The sequence below is a fragment of the Euprymna scolopes genome, chromosome 7 (assembly GCF_053919585.1).
Source record: "Euprymna scolopes isolate OS-2025 chromosome 7, ASM5391958v1, whole genome shotgun sequence".
Taxonomy (NCBI): Eukaryota; Metazoa; Mollusca; class Cephalopoda; order Sepiida; family Sepiolidae; genus Euprymna; species Euprymna scolopes.
Genome location: NC_136488.1, coordinates 114782809 through 114805757, shown reverse-complemented (window position 1 = coordinate 114805757; position 22949 = coordinate 114782809). Strand labels below are relative to the sequence as shown.

Genomic DNA, 22949 nt, shown 5'->3' with positions numbered 1-22949 from the left:
TGAGGAGTCAGTTATTGTTACAGGTGATAATAACTAACATAAAATTAACAATTCTATGAGGTCATGATTGACAGAATAAGAACAATCTTCCTCCACAATATAAGTAAAGGGTTCAGTTTGAAATTCTGTCTAGGTTCCTAAAGTTCAACTAGAGGCATCTGAAAAAGGTAATCGGTTATATTGTTTGAAGCATTATGAATATAACAACCAAGATAAGAATAGTAGTGAGAATAATTCATGTAAAAACCCTCTAAAATGTGTCAAGTCAAAAATATCCAAAAATTTGTCTAATTTGGCAAAATGATATCCATTATATACATTTCATAATATAAAATATTTTTGCCTTTTATTTTTTATTAGCTGTATTTGCTATCGGTATTTCTTGGTTTTATGTTCATTATTTCTTTTTCTTAAATCAACACTCCTTCAATCAACTAATATACTATTACTATATTATTAGTTTTTTTTTTCTGATAAAAATTTAAAATTTACCATTTTTTGACAAATGTAACTGCATTTATAGAAGAGAAAGAAAAGATCAAAAGAATTTAGAATACAGATATAGTCAAGAATCATAAAATACCAGAGTTTATAAATATTTGTACGATACTATGACTATTTAGCGATTCTTTCTTTTAATAGTGAAATTCAAAAATCAAAATACTGAATTTCAAGTAAAACCAATCATATCAACATAATTGTCATGTCAAAGTAATGAAAATACCCCAAACTTACAGAAAACGATAAGGTAATGAAAATGGAGTTTTGTTAAATTTTTCAGTTTTCAGAAAATATTTACCTTTTTTGTTACAATTCAAACTCGCCAGTCTCTTCTTTTTTTTAACAAACTCAATTTTCATTATTTGTTTCCGAAAACTGTTTACATTAATAATTATGAATTTTTTAAATAATTTTTGGATATGTTCATTACTGTGACATGATAATTAAGTAGATATCATTGGTTTTACTTGAAATTCAGTATTTCGATCTTTGCTATTATAACGAAGAAGTACCAAAGATTTACTAGAAAGGGCAAAGATGCAGGTCATTTCTTGTAAAAGCTACCTTATTATATTTATTTCTACCGTCAGATGACAAGTTATACGCTATGCTAAAAGTACTGATAACCTGTCATTTGTTTTTATTTGCATATTTTAAATGTGAAAAACTTGTTGATTAAAAGAAAAAAACTTTCATGGCTTTGTTTTTATTTACTTACACATGTGCAGAATTTTTTAAACCGAAAATTGTAAACCAGATTTTAATGCCCAAACAAGACAATTTGAGTTTTATAATATAATAGATAAAACTACTTATACTTCAGAAATGATTAAGCATCGCCAATTAAGAAAATTTTTAAAGATAATCAGGAAATCTTTTTATAATAAAATCACACATCACTGATTGCAGATGTAAATATATGAGGAACATTCCAAAAGTCATGCCTCCTAATTTTTTATTTGGCTTTAATGAATCAGAGAAGATTACAAATTTGCATTGTTATGATGATTGAACTTATGCCTTCATAACCAAAAAGTTTAATCTCTCTGTTGCAGATATTGGAGGGATGAGGCTCTAAGAAAGTAACCCTATCATGGTCATGCATCAGAAACAGATACATCATTGAATTGCTCCATGCAAAAAAAATTGAACTGATCAACAATCACTGGCGCCTGTTGAACATTTATAAAGAGTTGATGTCAGCACAGTTACGAGACGGGTTTATTGATTTCAGAGTGGTGACAGATGTGAGTGACAAAGAGCACTTATGACTTTTATAATTTAAAGAAGCTGGCAAAAATGCATATGACTATGTAGAAAAGTAAATTCTGGACCACAAAAGGTCACACGTTTTAATCACTCCTGTCTGTATTGCTCTTCAATGTTTTAGTTTTTTAGTAAAAAAAAAATAGGCCTTACTTTTAGAAGAATCTTTGTATATATAAATATATACACACAAAGAAATGCACCACAGTGGTTGACTATTTATGCAGAATTTCTGTTAAAACAGTTATCTAAAATCTCATACGTAAAAAATAATTAGTGACTAAAAAACAATAATGTCTCTATTTAATATTGTAACCAAAACTTGAGATAAACTTTAACAAATAGTTTCCTATGACAATTAAATATACAAGTTGCTAGTAGTGAATATTATTTAGTTGTTACATATATTCCAAGTGTTTGTATGGTGGGTTATATGGATGAACTCAGCTTTGCAATTTTTATGAAAAAAAATATTTAATAGTTTAATTTTCAGAAAAAAAAATCAACATTTTAATAATGTTAAGCGAAATTATTTAAATAGTTTAATTTTAGAAACAACATTCTTAAGGCTTTTTAAAGACATATCTAAATAAGAGCTAATCACTGATAAAACAGTTTATTTAGAAAAATATTCTATGAAAGAATTTAACATAACTTCAATTTTACTGATTATAATAAATTACAAAAATGATTTCCTTTTTAACCCTCAAGAAAAAATATGAACTACATTTAGTTAAATAATTATAAATAAATCAAGAAAATTAAAGTGCAAGGGTTTTTTATAGCATGTTAACCTTTATGGAATTATTTAATAGCAAAGTATTATTTACTGTAAAGAATTTGTTGTATATGATTAACTTGCTATTTTACTCATAGGTGGAGGGAAATTGTGCTCATACTTTTCTCATTAGTATTATTACATAAATAAATAGTAAATTTCAAAAGCTGTAAGAATATCTATTAGGCAAATTACACCCTCAGTTTGCTTGAAAGTGTGTTAAAGCAAATACTTTTTTTTAATACTTGTAAATAATAACTGAAAATTAGGATTAATTTTTATTTTCGTCACAAATTTCTCAAATACATTTTTATTAACCAAAGTTATAAAAAGTTATAAGAATATTATTTATAGTGGATGGGGTGGGAAAGGTACAGCTAGAGGATTATTAAGGAAAGGAAATTGTAAAGTGTGTGGGGTGGGAGGTGCAGCAGCTCTTTTGATAATGGCCGGTTCCATTACACACCTTTGTGTTATTGATAGTGTCCTTGACTGTAGATTTGGTGCGCTGCTCTTCAAGTCTTCGTTTCAACACCTGGGATTCATGCCTCTGCTGGTTGAGAATGGCTTCATGCTTTAAGCGGAATTCCTCTTCCTGTGAAAAGGTTAGTGAGAACAGCCATCTCCGAGTTAGGAGGAGTTTTGGAAAACATGGTTCATCAACAAGCAATCAATGAGACACGGATAAGGAAAATCAAGAATACGTGCAACAGTTACGGACACAACAATTATCATGCAAGGCATGCACAGGAATAATTTTCAATTTTGCTACAGATTTGCTTTTAAAAGGAGATATCACATATTTTGATCATTTGGGAGAGAGGGAATACTTATGCACAAAATGAACTGGTAATATGATATTCTTTGGTGGTTGCATCATTTTGCCATTCACAAGTTTCCTAGAAAATTTTATACCTCTGGCAGTGAAGGGTGACAGTTTTTGAGTTTTTGGGGGTTTTTTTTTTTTTTAAGTTTTATTTGGTTGAGTATATCATTCAGATAAAAGTTGCAAGAATTTTTGTTGAAAATTGTTTTTACTTTTTTCTTTTTTTAAACATTAAAAAAAAATTTCATTGAAAATCAGAAAAAATATAAAAAAAAATTAATATTTCATTATAAACTAAAATGGTGAAAAATCTGAGAAATAGTTAAGTTTCTGAAATAACATGATAGTAAAAATATTAAAAAATTCATGAAAAATCTGAAATCGATCACTCATTGTTAGTGAGTATCAATTTTGTAATAATGAACCTTGATGAAACATTAGAAGTAGAGACCTATATCATTATTGACCAATGGTTGAGAACTTATTCGACAGCTTAATGTTTCAAGAGTGACTTTATCTCATTATCTCAAAGCAATAGACTTTATAAAGAAAACGGAAATCAAGTACCATACCAGACTGGAATATACTGGGGGCCAGATGTGAATTTGAAAGTTTCCATTTCAGTGAAAGCTAGAGAAAGTACAAATACTAAACCATGTAAAACTATATATAAGTTCATATCCAACAAATTCCAGTTTCTCTAGGCAATGTTTTTTCAGTACAAACTAAAACCTAATAGATTGACAAAAACTTTCATTCTAAACAGAATTATAGAGATCGTGTCTGTTTGTCAGTCAGTCAAATAAAAAAAATTTTTTAAACATAATACATTGTGGAATTTGTCTCATTTTGAAATGTCAGAGATGGAAAAACTTATTGCATAATAATAAATTCCAAACAAATAAAGCAGATGACATGACTGGAAATCAAAACTAAAACTTTAACATCTTCAGTCTGATGTTCTACCAACTGAGCTATTTGGATTGTCTTATAGAGTTTAAAACATTACCTTAAAATTATAGATTTGGTGTGATGTAATATGGATGTTTTAAAGCATGAATTTAAATTAATAAAAAAAATAAATAGATGAACATTAGTAATAGTTTATAACAATATATTTTGCTTTAATTACATTTTATATGTACTTCTTTCACAACCTAGCAAAATATGCAACCAGAAGGAGTCTATAATTTTCTATTTTGTTAATTTTTACTTAAAAACATTGAACAAAATGATAATGAACAGAAAAATAGGAAAGATAACCATGTGCATGCATTATTTGAAGTGTGTGTGTGTGTGTGTGTGTGTGTGTGTGTGTGTGTGTGTGTGTGTGTGTGTGTGTGTGTGTGTGTGTGTGTGTGTGTGTGTGTGTGTGTGAGTGAGAAAGAGAAAGAGAGAGAGAGTGTCTGAAAGTGTCCAAGATTGTGCACACGCGCATCTGAATGAGTACAACATTTGAACATGTGACACCAAGCAATAAAATACAATGTATCAAACATTCAAGTTCATATTTTAGGCAACATTTTCTTTTAAATATATTCTATTAACACAGATTAGAATTATAAAACATGAAAATTTTCCTAAATATCTTTCATTATAGAACATTAAATAATCTTATTCCAACTAGCAGTTCAGCCCAGCTTTGCTCAGGTGCTATGTACTGTGCATATGTATATATTAAAAAGTTTGACTCATGTCCAGGTAACCTACATCCAAAATTTCAAGTGTTTAGACATAAAATTGGCAGAGGAGTCTGGTAGAGTCTGCAACAGTCAACTCTTTCAACTTTGACTTCTTGGCAACCAAAAACTGATTAAACAACTTGCTGCATGTCTGAATACCCTTTATGTAAAATTTCAAATGTTTAGACCCAAAATTGGTTGAACAGTTTGATAGAGACCACAATAGTCAACTCTTTTAAACTTTGACCCCTTGGCAGCCAAATTTTCGGGCAAAAACCAATTAAAAAGCTTGCCCTATGTTTGAATAACACTTTATGTAAAATTTCAAATGTTTAGGCCAAAAATTGGCTAGGAGGTCAAATATTTTTAAAACTTTGATCCCAATTTGACCCCTTAACATTTGTTTTGGGCTCAAATCAAGTTAAAAAGTTTAATCCATGTCCAAGGAACGTAGATCTAAAATTTCAAGTGTTTACATCCAAAATTGGCGGAGGAGTTTGGTAGAGTTTTCAAAGGTGAAATCGTTGAACTTTGACCTACTGACAGCAAAATTTCTGGCCGAAAACCGATTAAAAAGATTTTCCCAAATCTCAATACCCCTTATGTCAAACCTCGATTCTGTAGACTGAAAATTGACAAAGTAATTCGGTAGGGAAATGTAGACACACAGATAATTTCACTTTTATAGATATACTAGCCTGGGTGTTTGAAGGTGTGTGTTGAGCAAAAAAAGTGGTAGTCGGCAGGCAGGCTCGAACCCGTACCACGAAGGAGGAAAAGAATGTGAAAAAAAAAAAAAAAAAAAAAAAAGAATGTGATGTCTTTGCTGTCGTGCCCATCGCCAAACCGGAAGTGATGTAGGTTTAAATTAAGGCTAGTCAATCGAATAGAGAGGATGGCTTTCGAAAACATTGGCAAAAAAAGTGCCCAGGTGAGAGTGAAGTGATTAATGTTTTTAGTCAATTTTTCCATTTTGTCATCTGAAGGGTTGGCTTCACAACGATAACGATCTCGTGAAAATTCGTTGCCTCTGTTGAAAGTTTTAGGCAGACAAAAATACACACATGTATACATAGATTTAAAAAAAGGTGAGATTTATATTATAGATTATATTGGATGCAATATACAGTAATAATTTTAAAAGTTAAAAAAAAAAAAAAAAAAAGACTTGTGCGGCACGACCGAGAATCGAAACCAAAACGTTTAGCTCACTATTTATTTTTGCCTCTTCCGCCAATGGCTTGGCTATGAAAACATTTCCTGCAAGGCTAAACATTAAAACATGAACCAATAGCTACTACGTTATGCGTTCATAATGCTGGCGTTCGACTTTCACCTGGCAAATTTCATTTTTTTTTAATTTTCACACTTTTGCACCAATTTTTCCGGGCTAAAACCCAAATATAAAGTTTTGCATGGATTCAAATACCTTATATATAAAGTTTCATGTAGACCAAAAACTCTAGGAGTTTGGTAGGCAAAATTTTTAAACAAAAATATATACATATACATAAATATATATGGAAACAATTTTGTGTTTACTATAAACTTTTTACGCAAATATTATGCAAGTATAAATCATGAAAACATCTGCATTAATATAATTACACAAAATAGTTAACTAAAGATGATCCTCCCATAAAGAAAATGTAGAAACTAATAGGGAATTAATTAAAATGAATGTTTAGAAGAATATGCAAATTAGCTAAATCTTTTGCTAATGAATGCACTTCTACTGCTCATATATAAGACAATTGTATTTTCTTTTTAAATAAATAGAGAAAAGGATTTTAATATGAATATCAATACACACATAAAAAAAAAAACGAATTTATAGGAGTATAGTATATTAAGTCACACGTATTTTAATATGAATATCAATACACACATAAAAAAAAAAACGAATTTATAGGAGTATAGATAGATTTAAGTCACACGTATTCAAATAAATGCAAAATAGTAATTTAACTAATCAGACAATGTCATTTTCATTCTACCAGTCCAACATGTAAAGGCTTCTTTTTTTTACTTTAATTGAACTATGATAATTAAATCCTTCATGGGGTCAATTTTAAAATAATCTGGATAATTATTCCTAAAAGACTGAGTACTTGGACAATAACACATTTTTTTTCAACAATGACAAAAAATTGTCAGAAAGATTGAATAAGATAGGGAGGGGGGTATTTAATCATATACATACATATATACATACATACATCAATTCTTTGAAAAAGTTCACAATGAGAATAAAAAAAATGTTTTAAAAGATAATGGGGGCCATGTCTATTTTAACATTTTATAGTATTATTTAAATAGTTATAAATTAAACAATATGTATCCAGTTTTTGAAGTTAAGACTCACACCAAATAACAGTGATAAGTGCATATTATAATACACAAAAAAAATAAGATGGGGAGAGGAAAAAGAAGCAATTAATTTTACATATTTGAAAAATATGGCAGTGAAGTACTCTCTTGTCTATCTGCAGTGCAATAACAGATTCATGATGAGATGGATCTGTAATGTGAAATCTGACCAAACTCAACGCATCAGGTCAGAGGATTGCTCAGCAAGGAGAGTATTCTAAGGGTGAATCGATTGCACTTTAATGGTCATAATGTTCATCCTTCTGGATAAACTGTTGCAATAGCATAGATGCCTTAAATTGCAGGAAAGTTGATCAACCAAGGTCTTACTTTGAAGACCACACAGAATGGAATTTGGAGGTTACCAAACTATTAAACCAACAGAACTGAAGAGTGAGCTAGCGTAATATCAAGAATCATTTGGCCTCTGAGCCAGGGAAATGTGATGTTAAATGAATAGAGAGAAGGATTAAAAATATTATGTCCCAACATGTGAAGCAAATGAAATGATTCAATCAATTCAAATAAGAATTAAACTACAAGAAAAATGACTTTTGATGATTGCCTCATGTATGTATAAAACCTGGTATAATGTTGGATCTGTGGGAAGAAGTCGTAACTTGAAAATTATACAAAACAGATTTCTTGGCTAAAATGAATTTAACATTTGAAAATACAAAATAAATACTTTTATGGAAAGTAAAAATATATAAATTATAAATGCTATAATTTTAATATTTCAAGCAATCTGTTATCAAAATGTTTTTTGAGATAAAAACATACTTTATATTTATATTAATATATAAGAGTTTCTCATGTGTCTCTTAGGTTTTTATTTCCTTTCAATGTATAGAACATTTTATTATTATATGTGTGTGTGTGTGTGTGTGTGTGTGTATAAGAAACTGAATTAAAATGCATCCATAGTCCTTTATTTGTAATAAAAATAAAAGATTTCATACTTAAGATATAATAAAAGATTGGACAATCTTTTTGCCATTACAAATGCATGCAATTTTTTGGCTTGTCCAATAAATACTGAGTTATGTTATAGGTTGTATAAACATGCATAGAAGCAAAATTAAATGGCTTTCCACACAAAATTTACTCACAGGTGTAAGATGATTGGATTTTGTTGCAGTTGTGTGTGTTTTGCTTGTTACTGCTATTTTGGAATTAGTAGCAGAAGATGGTCCTGTCTTGTCGGATGCAGAAGAGGGTTTGGTTCGACGGACCACATTTGACGTAGAGGTGGAAGTAGCAGTTTTATCCAAACGCAATCGACTGCCTGACAAGGATTTTGTAGGCGTTCGCTCATTCGTACTATGAATGGAGCTAGTTGAAGAGCTTCGACTTGGGGCATTTGAAGATACAGGAGAGGGGTTCATATTTTCATCAGAAATACCACTAAAAAAAAGAAAATTGAAGACAATAAGACTTATTCTTTTGTTTCTGTTTATAGATTAAAAACTGACATTTGTAACAAAAATCTAGATGCATAAATTGTACATAAGGATGATTGACCAAAGTTTCATTTGATTCAATATCAGCTCTGGCAAAATAAACAATTAAATGATTAATCATTTTCAAGAAGCACAATACATAAGCACATGTGCTGTTAAAAAAAAAAAAATTGAAAGATTAAGAATTTGTTACAGACTTCTAATTATGTAGAAAAATATTTTAAGTTTGTATTTAACATTTTCAATTGTTTTCTTCAAAACTAATATTTTAAAACTTTTATCTATTCTGATGACTAATTAACAAAAGAAAACCTCACGATCATGACTTTTATCATTTTACTTAACAAATCTATGTTGAAGATAGCAATGAAAACTCTAAATTCGACTAAATTTATGTACAGTAATAAAAAATGCATTATTTTCAAAAGATAAAATTTGAAAAACTATTTTTTCCACTAAAATAATATTTGTTTAAACAATGAAAAATGGGCATAACACAAATGAGAATTTTATTTGCATTTTTATCAAACTTTTTGATGTCAAGAAATAACAAAATAACTAAATAAAAGATTCACATAAGAGCAAGTAAACCATATGAAAAAGTACTTATTAAACATTGAATATCTTTATTCAACTAGTAAGATTATATTTTCATTAACTGTTGTTTCTATTATTCTGATAATGATTTTGGATTTTGCTTAGAATCATTGTGCAGTACAAAATTTTTTTTTTCAATTCTAATGATCAAAATGTGCCAATAACTGACAACAAGGGGATTTAATATCACCTGGGACAGAAGTCATATCATTTGTATATTTACTCTCACTTATAACTTTGATAAAAAGATTTTATAAAGCAAATCAAATGATTAGTTTATTTATCAGAAAACAGATAAAACATACAAAATAAAAAAAAAATATTCAGTTTCAGACACAATATTCATAAAACAAAGTGATTATTTAAAAAAAACAAAAAACATTCAAGCTCTTAAAATTTATGCAAATCTTTTTTATATAAAATAAAATGTACATGACTAAATAGTATTTTTGATTTGGAAGCTTTTTAAATCAGGAAATAATTTTTTTTTTAAGTAGTAAACTTCAACAAAACTACTTTTAACTTGGGAATGAAAATATATATTCTGGATAAACCAAATACTCACAAATAATTCAAAGTAAATAAAAAATGATTTTCAACAATGGAATAAAATGATGTGCACTGAACAACTGATGAATTTCCACCTACTTTTTTTGCACGTGATTGGAAGTTGAAGAAACCGTTGATTCCGATACCGGCTTCCTCATCTTCACAGCATCAGGACGACGATATGTACTTGTTCCAAGTTTTTTGTCATCTTTTATACCACGTGGTCCTAAAGCATATTTCCTAGTAAAGAAAAAATTTTCATTATTTAAAAATAAATACATAAACTTTAAAAATAATAAAATTTATTTTTTGTTAGTAAATTATATAAGATAAATATAAAAATATATATAAAATATATATATAAATATATAAGATAAAAAATTATATAAGATAAAATATTCAAATGTGTATTTCATACTTACTTCATATAAAGTATCAAACATTACAATTATTTTTTTACCGTTTGCAAACCAATAATGTTTTTTTTTCTTTTAATATTTTATCACTAAAACTTGAAAATTGTTACAAGGCAAAAAAAATGCCAAATGCAATATAAAAAAAAGGAGGGGGGGGGGGTCTCTAAAACAAAACATTCTAAAATAAGCATTCCAACAAAGATATGAGATCTGTCAACCATGCAGTTAAGGTTCATGATTAGGAACATGTATAAGTATGATAAAATCAGTATAATTAATATATTATGAAACATCTGTATATATGAGAAAAATCATGGAATAAAATGTCCAAATATCAAAATTATTTTTCAGAAATGTAATGCTTAGTTCAGAAATTGTTGCTGGCTGATTCTGTAAAATTTTAAACTTTCTTTTTAATTGTATTATATATATATATATATATATATATATATATATATATATATATATATATAAAGCAAAGTTGTTTGTGTGTGTATGATGCGATATCAATTAAATGGTTGATCTACAAATCAAATTAACTGCAAATTTAAAATCAGCACTTTAAATTCTTATTGATGTTTGAATTTCTTGAATTTTTTTGTAAAATTTATTATTAAAAATTAACAGTATGTAAAAATAACATTAAAACAAATATTCTGATATTCTTCGCATTCCAATGCAACTGAATGGAACTTTGCTATAATTTTATTTTGTTTTACATTTATTTTAGCTAATGGAATCATTTGCCATAGTCAACTAGATACTGAATGTAGAGGTGTTTCTTTAAAAATGAAAGATTATTTTTCACTTTCATTAACCAAATTTGCCACTGGTCTATGTTGCGTTTGGGGGTAACAACAACTTCATATTAAACACACTAGAAAGAAGCCACAAATTGTTTACAGCAAGACAGTAGACTTTTTTTTTCATGTTATTTAATTGTATCTTTACTTTATTCTATAGAAATTGGAAGTGATTTATTTGAGAGGTAAGCAAATTTATGAAAAGCATCATGAATGTCTACATGTCTTACGTCTGCCCCTGCCCTCATGATTATTTCATACAAAAATCAGTCTGGCAGAATATAAGCCATTGTTGAGGTGGTCTCTGTCAGGATGAAGTATAGTCATGTGCAGTTCTGGGATGTCCACCTTCCAGGCTTTATCATCTCACCTTTTCACACAATTATTTTGTCTTGCAAATTAAAAATCTCCATTTGAACCAAATCTTAATTCATATTATTTGGATTCTTTGGACTACTGTTCTCATCTGAAGTATTATTTTCATAACATTCGATTGATGCAACCTTCAAATTTGAATGGAACCCTTTACTTAATACATGGAAGTAGCCTGCTCTCATTCCATCAGCCATGATTGGGTAAAAGTCTTAATTCACAATTGTATTTGGAGTGTAACTCACACTGAAGATTGAATCTTCAATCTCCAAACTTCTTCAGGCTACATCAACTGAAACCTTATGAAAATACCGCTCAAGGTGAGAACAATAGTCTGTAGAATACAAATAATCCTCATCTCAAACATTCAGAAACACAAATTTTGATGATTCAATGTAACTTATAATCCACAATGATGCCTGGCACATAATAGTATGTGGGTATACCTCACACTTTTTAGAGTCCATTAGAATATGTTTGTGAGCATTACAAGAGATGCACAGAAATATAGTTTTTTGTCATATGTGTTTTAGATGTGTATGTTCAATTCTGACTTATCTTCAATAAGGTTTTCCAAGTCAACGGTTGATTGATATTTGTATAATTTGTTGTGATTTTATTTTCATATATTGTATGATCTTAGTTATATAATTTGTGAATAGAAGTTTAAAAGCAATCATTGTCATTTTAACTGCTACTTTTGTAAATCTTTTAGTTTCTTGTAATCTCTACATTTCTTGGAAGCCAGACCAATACCACCACTCTATGATTATCCATCAGACAGTAGTAAAAAATTTTTATATAAAAACATTTTTAAAAAATGAACTCCATCTCTAAAATTGCTTATATCTGTCCTGCCTTTTTTGATGGTTTTATTTTATAGACAAAAAATGTGTTGGGAAATATGGTATGCCTGTTTTTTTGCAAATTTCATTTCATAAATTACCGAAGAACATATCTGCATTATTGTTATGTTTGAGAGTATTTTCCCACTTGAAATACATGCATTAAGTACAATATACAAAGGTATATTTGTTGTTGTACTCATTTAACTAAAAAAACTAATTGAAATAATTCATAATCCATTTCCAACAGGGACGTTTCTGAAATTTGCAATAATACAATGAGGACTGTGTAGTTGGTGAATCAAGTTTGAACAAAAGAAAATGTTATAAAAAGCAAATGCAAAAAACTGACATTGATTATAAATGTTGCAGCAGCTGGACTTTAATATGGTAAAAAGATACTAAAAGAGGCATTAAGCATTTCCTGCATGAAAAACTTTATACAAAAATAGCTTAATTGTTAATGTTTTTCAAAAGCATTCAGTGATTTTTTACAAAAATAAATTGAATAAAATTTCATATTTTTGGGGAACAAATTTTATTTACCTTTCCCAATAAAAAGATGACTACCATTATAAATTTTTGAAAGTGAAATTTAATTATAAAATAATGCATGCTTAGTATCTTTCTCCAAATATGAAACCCATTTATAATAATCTCAGTAAAACAAAAACTTTACAAATCATTTCAACTAAACAAAATAGAAATAAAATCATAACCTAACTAGTTTTATCATTAAAAATTCAAAATCAATTTGTCATGAAATAGAGAATAAAGAAAAAAAAGAAATATAGTCAGAATAGCAGTGTTAAATTAGGTAATAGCTATCTCAATCTAAAACTTTATTTTCATTATATATATATTAAAAAATAAAATTTAAAAAAAAATACTTTGAATAGATCATTGCAAAACAAACAATGATACCAAATATATTTTGGTCAACTGAATTACAACAATTCAAAGTTTGTTAAAAAAGATTTTTTTTAATTTTATCATGTGTCCAAAAGACAATTTTTACAAAAAATGTTATCTTCAATTATTTAAAGGGAGAAATCCTTATAAAACCTTGTAGTAAATGAAAATTAATGAAAACAATTATTAGATAGACCAACCTAAACAAAATCCTAATGTACAAAAACGACAAGTGCAACATTGTTAATATCAAATTTATTTCAACAGCTAACAAATTGAATATTTTTAATGATTCCTAGCACATTTGAGATCAAGTTAGATTTTTCTTTTGATAAATCAACAAAAAAATATCCTTAGATTTTGGACGATATAAAACCAAATGGAAACAATTTGATAATAGGGTAAGAGTTTAATTCATTAAAGTTTACAACTTGGATCTTATTTCTAAAAGTCAATTTAAAACCACTATATTGAGGAATGACTCTTTTCATATGCATGTTGAAAAACACAAATCAATCACCCGTTACTGAAAACAGTAACCTAATTTGACATAACCTGGGGGGGGGGGGACTATTAATTACATAATAGAAAGAATTGTATATACAAAAAGATAAAAGAATAATTTTTTTACATCCAAATTTAACAAAATAACCCAAAAAATGAGTTATCACATGTTGAAATTGAAGGGATTTTTCATTTTCGTACACTGAATTGGTTATGATGCTAAATAAACAATAATAAATATATATATAATTCACATCGGATTTTAAAAAAAACTAAAATTTTAATGACTCCAAGTGCAATAAGTTTGAATATCTTTCAAACAAATTATAGATTTATAATCTCTCAAAAAGGTTTTACCTTTTTTGAGAGATTATAAATAGGTGGCATAAGGTTAATGAACTGAAACTGACCTATCCTATAATTGTCATAGTTGTTTAAATTAAAAACGTATATAAAAAAATGGAAATATTCATGCAAAAAAGAAAATACTAAAAATAATATATTAAATATAAGACAAAAGTAAACTTATTTACAAATCCAATTAAACTGATAGAAAGGTAAATACATACTAAATTACATTGCAACGTGTAATTGTTTTCAAAAAGTAAAAGATACTAGAAAGGGCAACCATTGGGGAAACAGGATTAATACTAACACTAAAAGATTAAAATCTACCACATATAGGTGACATTAAAAAGGAGGAGGTTTATAGATTTAACAATATGGCATGCTGATGAGAATACTTAAGAAAAAAATGGCCAACTACTTTATATAGACAACACAGGTAAAAAATGTGGGTGAATGGCATGCATAACTTGAGAGAAACAACAAAACTAATCATCAACAATACACTTGGGAAAGAATGTTTAAGTAAAAATAGTAAATTATGAAAACCAAACAATAGTTCATCGTGATAAAAGTACCTATGAAAAGAAGGTGATGAGTGGATAAAAATACAGCTACATAAGCGTCCTTTTTTTTTTTTTACTACTATTTCTACTTTTGGCTTCATTTTTTATTGCTAACACCAAACTCTGAAGCTTGCCAGTTTGATAAGGATTCCAATTTTATCTTTACTGATTTCTTTAGAAACGTTCCAAATTTATTTTACTTTAGAAGAATTTTTGATTCAGAGCAGTACTGAGAAAATGAGAAAAAGAAAAGGAAAAAGGAAAGAAAAAGGGGAAAAATAATTTTTTTAAACTTGAGGCAGAATGACATCTAATGCAATAAAAAATCATCAATGTGAATATTAGATATTTGGCTATATACTAATATGACTATTGTTTGATCTGTTTCAGTTGCTCAACTTTTTATCATTAAGTTTTATCATTTGAATGCTATTAACTAGGACTGCCCACTTCTATCTCTAACACTTATTTGATTGCATAACAAATGTTTTACACTAGTTTTCGAATCATGAAACATTAACCTTATTTGCATAAAATGCTATTCTTTACTGGTAAATAAAATTAAACTGAACAAATGCATACATCGTAAAAATTATGTATTGTGATTATCAAACATTTTTTTCTCATGACAACAAAGAAAAAACATTGTGAGCAATGGCAAACAGTTTCGTTGGGTTAGAGCATAGAATTAAGCAGAAAAGTGGAATAACAATGAAGCAAGTGATTCTAGGCTACAAAGTTTTGGGAAACGACTGTACCAACTGTATTAGTAACCGTACCTATAAAGCATGCTGGAGGAAGAATCCATGCTTTCGTAGTCATATTCAGTAGAGTTCTCATAGAAATCCGTCAAAGGCAGATGTATAAAGCTGGAAAAAACGTAGGCAGACGAGATTCATGCAGTATCTCTTTGAGAGCAGAACAGAAGATGATAAAGATGTTACAGCGAATAACATTGCAGGAAAATAATGGTCATATAGACAGTGATGACAGAGGGGAGGTCATCACTAGAAAAGGGATTAGAAATTACAAGGAAATAATAAGTTGGCCATCAAAATAAAAAGGAGAAGAAAATTGATGATTTTGCTTCTCCATAAAAAAATTAGATTGGGACAAAAAAATTAATAAAGCATACAAATATTCTGAATTAAAAATAAAAAAGGAATTTCAATTTGTCAAATCAATCATTTCAAGAGTGGGTTGCAAATATTTAACAGGAAATAAAATATTGGTAACTTGCTTTTGCTAATCACAAATAAACGTTACAACAAAACAAAAAAATTAAATCTTTTTAGTTAGTCAGCATAAAATGAAAAAAAGTAAAATATTTAAAATAGTTCATATAGATTATTACTTACAACTTTTTCAAATTTAAATTTGCTTTGTGCATCATAAAGGCATGTCAATCTTTTGGATTATTTAATGCCAAAACAATATAATCAATTAGACACAAGCTGCTCCCCCACCCATCCCTAGTCGTGGAGACATTTCCTACTTTGATTCAGTACTTTTTAAAATTAAACTGTTCGGGATATAAAATTAGCCTTATTCAGTATTTGATTGATCACATGAAATGACAATTTTTTAATGTAGCATTTGTTTTTAAAGTAAAATTCAACAGAGAAAACCGGCATTAGAACATTTATAACTTTAATAAATGTTAAATTAACATAGTCTGAAAAAAAATAAATAAATAAATAAAAGATGTCTTATGCTATTCAATTTGATTAAGTTTTATACCAGCTGTGCATTTATTGTTAATCATGCATTTTAATGTCAGTGAAAACCCCAAAAATGGTGCATTTGAAAACGAAAACATTGTTAAAACACACAAGTAAAACAAAAGTAAACTGGAAAATTGGGTTGAAAGATCTGAAATTGTTCAGCTTCAAAATTGAAATCTTTACAGTTAACCACAATTTTAGAAAGATATGACAACTATTTGCCAAACATTAATATATTGGTGGCCAATATTTATCTTTAAATCTTTAAATTTTCTTTCTTAAAATTAATCAGCCAGTAAAAAGATTTTAACTATTTTCAGAATAGGAAATTTTTGTATGAATTGTTTTATTTTTATATTAGGTATTCTGATCAAAGTGTATTTTTGATCCGATTCCTTCTGGCATCTCCCAAAATGAGGAAATGCTTAAAAGACACAGAATTGTTTAACCTTGGCTATTAAAAAGTGTTGGGTCTTCAACATTAAATACTACTTATGTTACATCCTAAACAATTAGGTGCAGAATATCAAGAATATTCACAAAACAATAAGCATATTTTCTTTTAAATATTCACATGATTTAATTATTTGCATGTGATAACTCATTTGCATAAGCAATAAACATAAAACGAAAATAAAACCACCGTTTCAATGTAATAATAAAGAGATTAGTTAATCAAACTAAAAAAAGGAAGTCATCCTTGGCAATGTTTGTTCTAAAAGATTTCATTTTAAGAAACTATCCAGAGCCATTTTTAATAAACAGGTGCAAGAGAGTAAGATATTGCGCCATGAGCTGATGGAAAAGGGTCACATTCATATGTCAGCTGAAGCAAGAGGATTAATCATTAACAATCAAAACAACCAGTGAATAAAATGTGAATCTCAAAACCACAAACATGTTTTCTTGGTTTCAATTTGAATAAATGAATAAAAGAGAAATTTGGAAAATGACTTACAAACATTATTTTAATTTAATGATCACAGTACCGTTTGATAATCACATAAAATTATAATTTATTATGGAAATATTTTAATCTATTTATACAATTATTTAATTGTCAATCTTTTAATGAATATAGATGTGCTAAGAAATTTAAAGCTAAAAAGGACTTCGTACTTAACAATTTAAACGCTTTCGAATTCTTTTTAAAAAATGGGGGAGGGGGATAATTCATTCGTTTTTGTTTTCAACTATTAACAAAATATTAAAACACTAGTTTACAAATAATCGAAATGCATTCAGATATATTTAATTTCAAAATTGAATTTTGAAATAAGAGTTTAAAAGTGTTTTGTTTTAAGCATATTGCATAGATTTAAATAAATATTTGTATCGATAGTAAATAAAAAAAAAATAAAAGTAATTATAAAAGTTATGTCAATGCAAGAAAAGACACATTAAGTTGTGTATTCATGTTTTGTTGCGGACTGTTATCCTCATCTTCATAGTTGTTGTTTCATGACGTTTCATCTAACTGACCTTTTCCAGATGGTTAACTGCAATAGGATAGGAATGCTGAATCTTGTAACTGTATCCGTAGTAATTATTTCCTCCCATAGTTGTTGCTTCACATTTTGGCCAACTAACCCTCTGGCCTGCCTTTGGTAGGATTGAAACTGCTATCTTCAGACAATGCATCGCACAGTGGATAGAAACATTGAATCTCTATGGTTCCAGGTGAGCATTGTCTGAAGATAGCAGTTTCAATCTTACCCAAAACATTCCAGAGGATTAATTGGCCAAAACATGGTGAGATACTAACAACTATGAAGATGAGGGTAACAGTCTGACATAAAATGAATACACAAATTACGAAGCCGCATTTCAAAAAGATTTCCCAAAAATAAAAATAATATATAATACACTAAGTTGTTTTATAATTTTATTAATATAGAAAATGGTTTCTTTTGGCCTTATATGGCCAACTGACTTCTACCTTAAAAACACTCATTTTAAATATGGCCATACCATAAAAGTCTCCTGTTTTGTGAGTATCTACCTATACTGTTCAGATTTAATCTTCCTTTGAAGTTATATCTAAACATGCATACACATGCCTGACAGACTCTCACTTTTCCCAAACGAAGAATCTGCAGGTTTAGATCTCGAGGAAATAGTGATAACATTCTGCTAGTTAATAAAGACAGAAATTCCCTGAATCATTTCTAACTCCTGCTATCACACTAACACCAGACCCTCCCTGTGCTCTAATGGAATCACCAAAGTAACAAAACTTTGGAACAACTTCAACAGCCTTATCATCTAAATATACTTTCTTTACAACTGAGTTTTCAAAAATAGAATTTTAAATTCTACTTTTAAGATTGAACATCATTGGACAAAACATCAATTTTATAAAAAAATATGGTTACTAGTTAAAAAAAAAAAAAAAAAATATGGTTACTAGTTATAAAACTCATGTGGAATTTAATCTACATGAAAATTCTAAAAAAAAAAATCTGGTCTTAAAAAAAAAAAATAGAAAACTATGTAAAGCGTTAAAAAATATGAAGTAGAGATAAATTAGAATCTGTTTTTAATTTTCACTTGATACCAATTTTTTAAAGAAATTTCATTCAACAAATCTGATTATGTTCATTTGAATAACTTTACTTTTGAACACGTTTGTGATTATTAAGAACAATCAGAAAGTCAAACCAAAAAGTACAATCAAAACATTTGGTTTATGGAAAGGAAAAAATCATGTTGATCAAAGAATCAATCGTAGGTGAGCAAGATTCATGGATATTATTAAAAAGAAAATATTTGTTTTTTAAAAAAAGCAACCAGCAGACAGATTACACAATACCTGAGGCAGTTATCTACAGGAGGTGTCCGCTTCAGCTTGGGTGCTTCTTTGTGGATTCTTGCAGAAGGAAAATAATTAGGCCAGAAAGTAAACAAGTGGAATAATGAATGTGCAGATGTTGGAGTAAATACGAAACCTGATTTTTGGTATTTCATTTTAGGATTTTATTTGAATACCTTTTGTTTTTAGTTTTGTAAAATACCTTGTGTACAGCAAATTGTACCAATTTTGATTAGCTGTGATGTGATCAAGATGACGGCCAAGTTATTTCAACTGTTTGCATACCTATTAACTGTTATAGCTACAGGAAAAACTTCTAAACCTTTTTACTCTCAATTTTACTGATGAATCTAGTAATTATTTTGCAATGAGTGGAAACAGTTTGTGAAGATACATAAGAAATTGAATGGTGAAAGTGGTCTACTCTTATTTTTAGATTCATGTTTCTTTGGCAACCATACTGTTGTTGATACTTACAACTTAAACATGCATACTATTATATTCAAGTTCATTGCATACATTATTTATGAAACAAGAAAATGCTGTCAAAATGAAAGATTCAAATATTGCATTTGAATTACCTCTCAGAGTAATGTAAAACAAAGTAAATTTTTACTAGTAATACAACTAATTAACATTAATATTGATATATTCTTTTTTTCTTTTTGTGAGAGCAATTTTCCTATTTAAGTGAAATCTTTCAGAATTTTCCTAAAATCTTTTGTTAGCGATAAATCATATAAATACTCATATCATATTAAAATTGTTTTTATAATAAAAATTCTAAATGGTTTAAAAAATACTCTCCAATTCAACATTTCTAATATGTTCATGTAAAACAGAAAAGTGCAAGTGATACAAATGTGCTAAATTACCATTTTATATAGCTAACGTACCAAACAATTGAGGGGGGGGGGCAAAATAAATGTTTCTTTTGCATCATTAAAATAAAATCTTTTCTTGTCTTATTTATTTCAATATAACACAAAGATTTTAAAGTCACTACAGAATAAGAATTGAATTTAAAATGCATCTTGTTTGGTAGAGTAAAATAACTGCTATCTGATTAGTCGTGACAATTAGGATTGTATCATTTGCATCTGTTGCTCGTTTCATTAAGGAAAATGTTATTAAATGATAGTTTTTTTTTTCCATTTGTTTTAAGAGGCTTCACCCCTTCCCCTCCTATTCTGAATAGTCTACTTGGAATTCCAGTCAAATTAAAGTATATATGTTCCAGAAGTTTCTTGTTCTATATTTTCACAGTTTCAATTTGATTCATCAAATCATCATTATAAGACAGGACTTAGTTTTTCTTTTACTTTTTAACAGTATTTACCAACTGTAAAACTATAGCAGCACATTTTACTGTTTGTTAATAATAACCACTAAAAAGCAAAAGAAAATAGTTGAAAACACACCAAGACTAAGCAGATTATTTTTTTTTTTATTTACTAGTTTATTTTTGATATAAAAATTTATTGTGGTTAATGTTTGTCAAATACACAGTCCTTTACTGAGACAACATTCAAGTTTGTAGATAGAGCTGAGATTATTGCAATACAACCAGAAAAAATAAGATTTCCAACAGTTATTGACTGATAAAAAGTTATGATTAAGTCTTGTTTAGTGAATAATGAAATTATATTGCTGTTGAGTAAAACTTTTGTAAAGAAAGTTGAAATTATTTTTAACTTTTTGAATAATACAGCAAGAATTATTTGTCATGTGATAGATTTGGTTTACTTCTCATCAGGACACTATATTATATTTAACTTAGAAACTTATTATTTCTCAATTGAGGTAAATTGTGAATGTCTAGTGTTGCACATCACTACAATGATTAACATTGAAAGAGAAGTAGTCTGTCACTCAAATAAAATTGCATTTGCCTTATATGAAAAATTTGATGGGGTGATTCCTAATTCCTTAAAATAATAAAAAAAACATTGCAAATGAAGTATGCATGAAACATGTTCCATTATGTCCAGTGTTAACTAGGTTTATGGTTATAAATGTAACCAAGTTGTTTGTGGACTTAAACATGTTCACAATTGAATTTTGCATGTGATTGCTTTTACAAGAAAGAAAAGCACACAAGTTTTGTTTTTTTATTTGTTTTGTTTTTTTATTATTCAATTTTCATCCTAACCAAGGCACAGTGCCACTTAGAAGTAGGGGGCTACTATCGGGGACATATTGCAGGGATGTTATGAAGGGAGATGAGCAGCAAGATGTCTGTTCACATTACACTTGAACTTCTGCATGTCAGTACAGTTGGAAAAGCAGAATCTCAGAAAGGAGTTTCAAAATCTAGCAGTTCTGGGGAAGAAACTATTGGAGTAGACGGTTTTCTTACATCTGGGGATCTCTCCTGTGAAGGGGTGGGATTTAGCTGCTTGTTAGGTTTGTCAGAGGTAATTACATCAAGGGGGTACAAGTGCTTGTAGTTCATCAGAGCATTCAGCATTAAAATACTTGCAGAACAGACAGAGGGATGCAACATCTCGTCAATGGGACAGAGGCTGAAGCTTAAATGACAGTTCAGGACTTATCAGGTGGACTCTCTTTTGAACCCTGTCCAGGAGTGAGAGACAAGTAGCAGATGAAGCAGCCCAAATGTGACAACAGTACTCCATACATGGGTGAATGGTGGCCTTATAGAGGTACAGGATACTTTCACGCAAGAGTAGCTTTTTAGCACAATAGAGAGAGAGCCCACCTTCCTCGCAGCAGCCTTGGGAATGCTCTCAATGTATCTGTTCTAACTCCTGTTCCCTGTGAACATTAGGCCAAGGAGTTTAAAAGAAGTACTTTCAGGTAATGTGCTTTTGGCCATTACTATTGGTAGTATAAAAGGTTTTTTGATAATTATTAAAAGAAACAAGCTTAGTCTTGGCAGCATTGAATGTAAACATCCATTTTTGTCCCCATTCAACTACAGATTGGAGGTCTTCCTCTAGTGTTTCTGCCATTTCCTTAGGTATGTGTTCATTTTTTCCCCTCGTGCCTGTTATAGGGCATAGTGTTATCAGCAAATATACCCATCTCAAAGACAATTTTATCAGGGAGGTCATTTATGAATATTAGGAATAATAAAGATCCAAGGATAGACCCTTGAGGTACTCTCGCATTTATATCATATTGTTTACATGTACAACCGTAACGGACAACCTGGATTTTTCTTATACTTAAGGATTTAATTACATTATGTATTCTTCCAGTGATACCATATGATCTGATTTTCCTGAGAAGTTCATCATGCCATACCCTGTCAGAAGCTTTATATATATCTAAGGCTAACGTTCTACCCTCCCCTGCTTAGTCCACTAAATGGTATATATGTTCAGAGATTACAGTTAAGATATTTGCTGTGGAGCAGGGTTGCCTAAATCCATATTGATTTTCAGTCAGCTGTAAGGTGATCGACTAGAGCTTGAATAATTATGGATTCAAATATTTTGGTGAAAAGCGGGAGGAGGTTAACGGGACGATAATTTAATGGGTCAGCTCTTTCGCCAGAATTCTTGAAAACTGGTACCATAGAATCAGTTTTTCAGCAATCAGAAAAGCAAGATTCGTTAAGGCATTTGTTATAAAATTTGGAGAAAACTGGAG

The 22949-nt window shown here is 29.0% G+C and overlaps 1 protein-coding gene across 33 annotated transcripts in view; it reads right to left on the bottom strand.

The window, feature by feature from the left end:
* The window catches only part of LOC145279894 (DISP complex protein LRCH3-like), a 338958-nt gene that overhangs the window by 82351 nt on the left and 233658 nt on the right, over positions 1-22949 (bottom strand). For 6 of the 33 annotated variants that reach the window (XM_080131413.1, XM_080131402.1, XM_080131395.1 and 3 more), the window contains 4 exons: positions 15575-15664; positions 10132-10272; positions 8536-8830; positions 3012-3140 (listed from right to left, as the gene is read on the bottom strand). In XM_080131413.1, the coding sequence (XP_079987539.1) occupies positions 3012-3140; positions 8536-8830; positions 10132-10272; positions 15575-15664 (655 nt within the window). Of the gene's footprint in view, positions 1-3011; positions 3141-8535; positions 8831-10131; positions 10273-15574; positions 15665-19331; positions 19389-22949 lie in introns of all 33 variants that reach the window. The other 27 variants (XM_080131409.1, XM_080131422.1, XM_080131426.1 and 24 more) reach the window with 7 other exon arrangements.